Raw genomic sequence first — 1,927 nt, forward strand, 5'->3', positions numbered from 1 at the left:
ATTCTCAAAAGTTTAAATGAAATACGACAGAGAAAAGATAATTAGACCAGAATTTTTGAAGCATAATTAAAGTAATGAAATTTGCAGTTGTTAAGGCGACGAGGCAATTAGACGTGAGAAGCCCAGAAATGGAGAGAGAAAAAAAAAGTTGGTTGGCTATTATTTAAGAAAGAAATGAACAGTGTTCTGGCTACAATAGTTAAGATTTTTGTCGAAATTGTACGACAAGTGAAAAGATAATTGTGGATTTTTTGGAGGGATATAAATATTTTTAAAAATAGTATAAACATTTTATACTATTTTATTTATAATATAATAGTGAGAGCTTCGGCCTTACACGCCTGAGGTTCCGCGGTTCGAGTTTCCCAGAACCCAGGTGAATGAGATGTAAAAACAGTGTTTATGACCGAACGTAATGAAAAGGTAGAATAATTTTTTTTTTACAATAGGTGCTTGAGTGAGTCAGTAGAAAGAGATGGTATCAAGAAATATTACGATAGCTGTTTGAGTTAGTCAGTATAGCGAAGATAAGATAATTATCAGGAGGAAGCACTAAGCCAATATGAATATACAGCATTTGGAGGGGAGATAAGGATTCAATATGAGACGAAGGGAAGGAATGGTTCCTAACCACTTGGACGGTCGAAGATTGAACGCTGACCTGCAAGAAGCGAGACTGTCGTTCAACCATCCAGTCCAAGGGGTAACCATCAGTATAGCGAAGTGGGATCAAGAAGCATTTTGGCAGCAGATTCAGTATGACACGTAATAACGTCAGAAACGTTTTGGCCGTTAATGAAAGGTATAAGATGTGTGTGTCACACATAAAATATGTGGAATTCAGAGCACTGAAGAATGATGGGTTTGCTTAGATATGAGAAACTACATATGAGCCACGAGGCTGAGGTCCTGCAAACAAACTCTTCAAGTTAGTGTGTGGTGTTTCGTACCTTTCTGTCCTCCGAAGATTGCGTTTACAAATATGTGGATCCCCATGACTGCTGGCGAACCAACGCCCCACCGTTACTTCCCAAGACCAACTGACGAACCAACGCCCCACCGTTACTTCCCAAGACCAACTGACGAACCAACGCCCCACCGTTACTTCCCAAGACCAACTGACGAACCAACGCCCCACCGTTACTTCCCAAGACCAACTGACGAACCAACGCCCCACCGTTACTTCCCAAGACCAACTGACGAACCAACGCCCCACCGTTACTTCCCAAGACCAACATGCGAACCAACACCCCACCGTTACTTCCCAAGACCAACATGCGAACCAACGCCCCACCGTTACTTCCCAAGACCAACATGCGAACCAACGCACCACCGTTACCTCCCATGACTGCAGGCGAGCCATGATCGCTACTGGAATCTGCCCAGAACCAGCTGATGTACCAACGCCACCAGAACACTTAGGCAGCCTGTTGATATGTTACTATAGCAACTGGACGTAAGAAGAACCTTTCGTCTCTTTGTCAACATCCTTAATATTCAAAGAAAAGATAGATTGACTCTCATCATTAATCTATCGTGTCAAAAAAAATTTTGTATAACATAATCGATCATATCGTAACAAATTGTAATTATAAACACCGGTATATATTATTTTTTTACATGGGTTATGCATATATTAATAAATACATGCATTAATACGTATACGTATGTATGCTAACATACACAATATAAATATTAATATTTGTTTTAATAAATGTAAAGGTACATAAATTTAAAAGCCACATCAAGGGGAAATCAACGTGACACTCATTTTACTTCCAGAATGGAAGATTATATATATATATATATATATATATATATATATATATATATATATATATATATATATATATATATATATATATATATATATATATATATATATATATATATATATATATATATATATATATATATATATATATAT

General features: G+C 37.2%; 1 protein-coding gene across 1 annotated transcript; it reads left to right on the forward strand.

The window, feature by feature from the left end:
* The first annotated feature begins 994 nt into the window (after positions 1-994).
* Positions 995-1,348, forward strand: LOC138366732 (uncharacterized). The gene has a single exon (XM_069328008.1). It carries the CDS (start codon positions 995-997, stop codon positions 1,346-1,348), a length of 354 nt encoding a protein of 117 aa, XP_069184109.1.
* The last annotated feature ends 579 nt before the right edge of the window (positions 1,349-1,927 follow it).

The sequence above is a fragment of the Procambarus clarkii genome, chromosome 20, assembly GCF_040958095.1.
Source record: "Procambarus clarkii isolate CNS0578487 chromosome 20, FALCON_Pclarkii_2.0, whole genome shotgun sequence".
Lineage (NCBI taxonomy): Eukaryota > Metazoa > Arthropoda > Malacostraca > Decapoda > Cambaridae > Procambarus > Procambarus clarkii.

Bases quoted from the DNA above. Each gene is read 5' to 3' on its own strand.
- LOC138366732 (XM_069328008.1), top strand. From the start codon at position 995: ATGACTGCTGGCGAACCAACGCCCCACCGTTACTTCCCAAGACCAACT.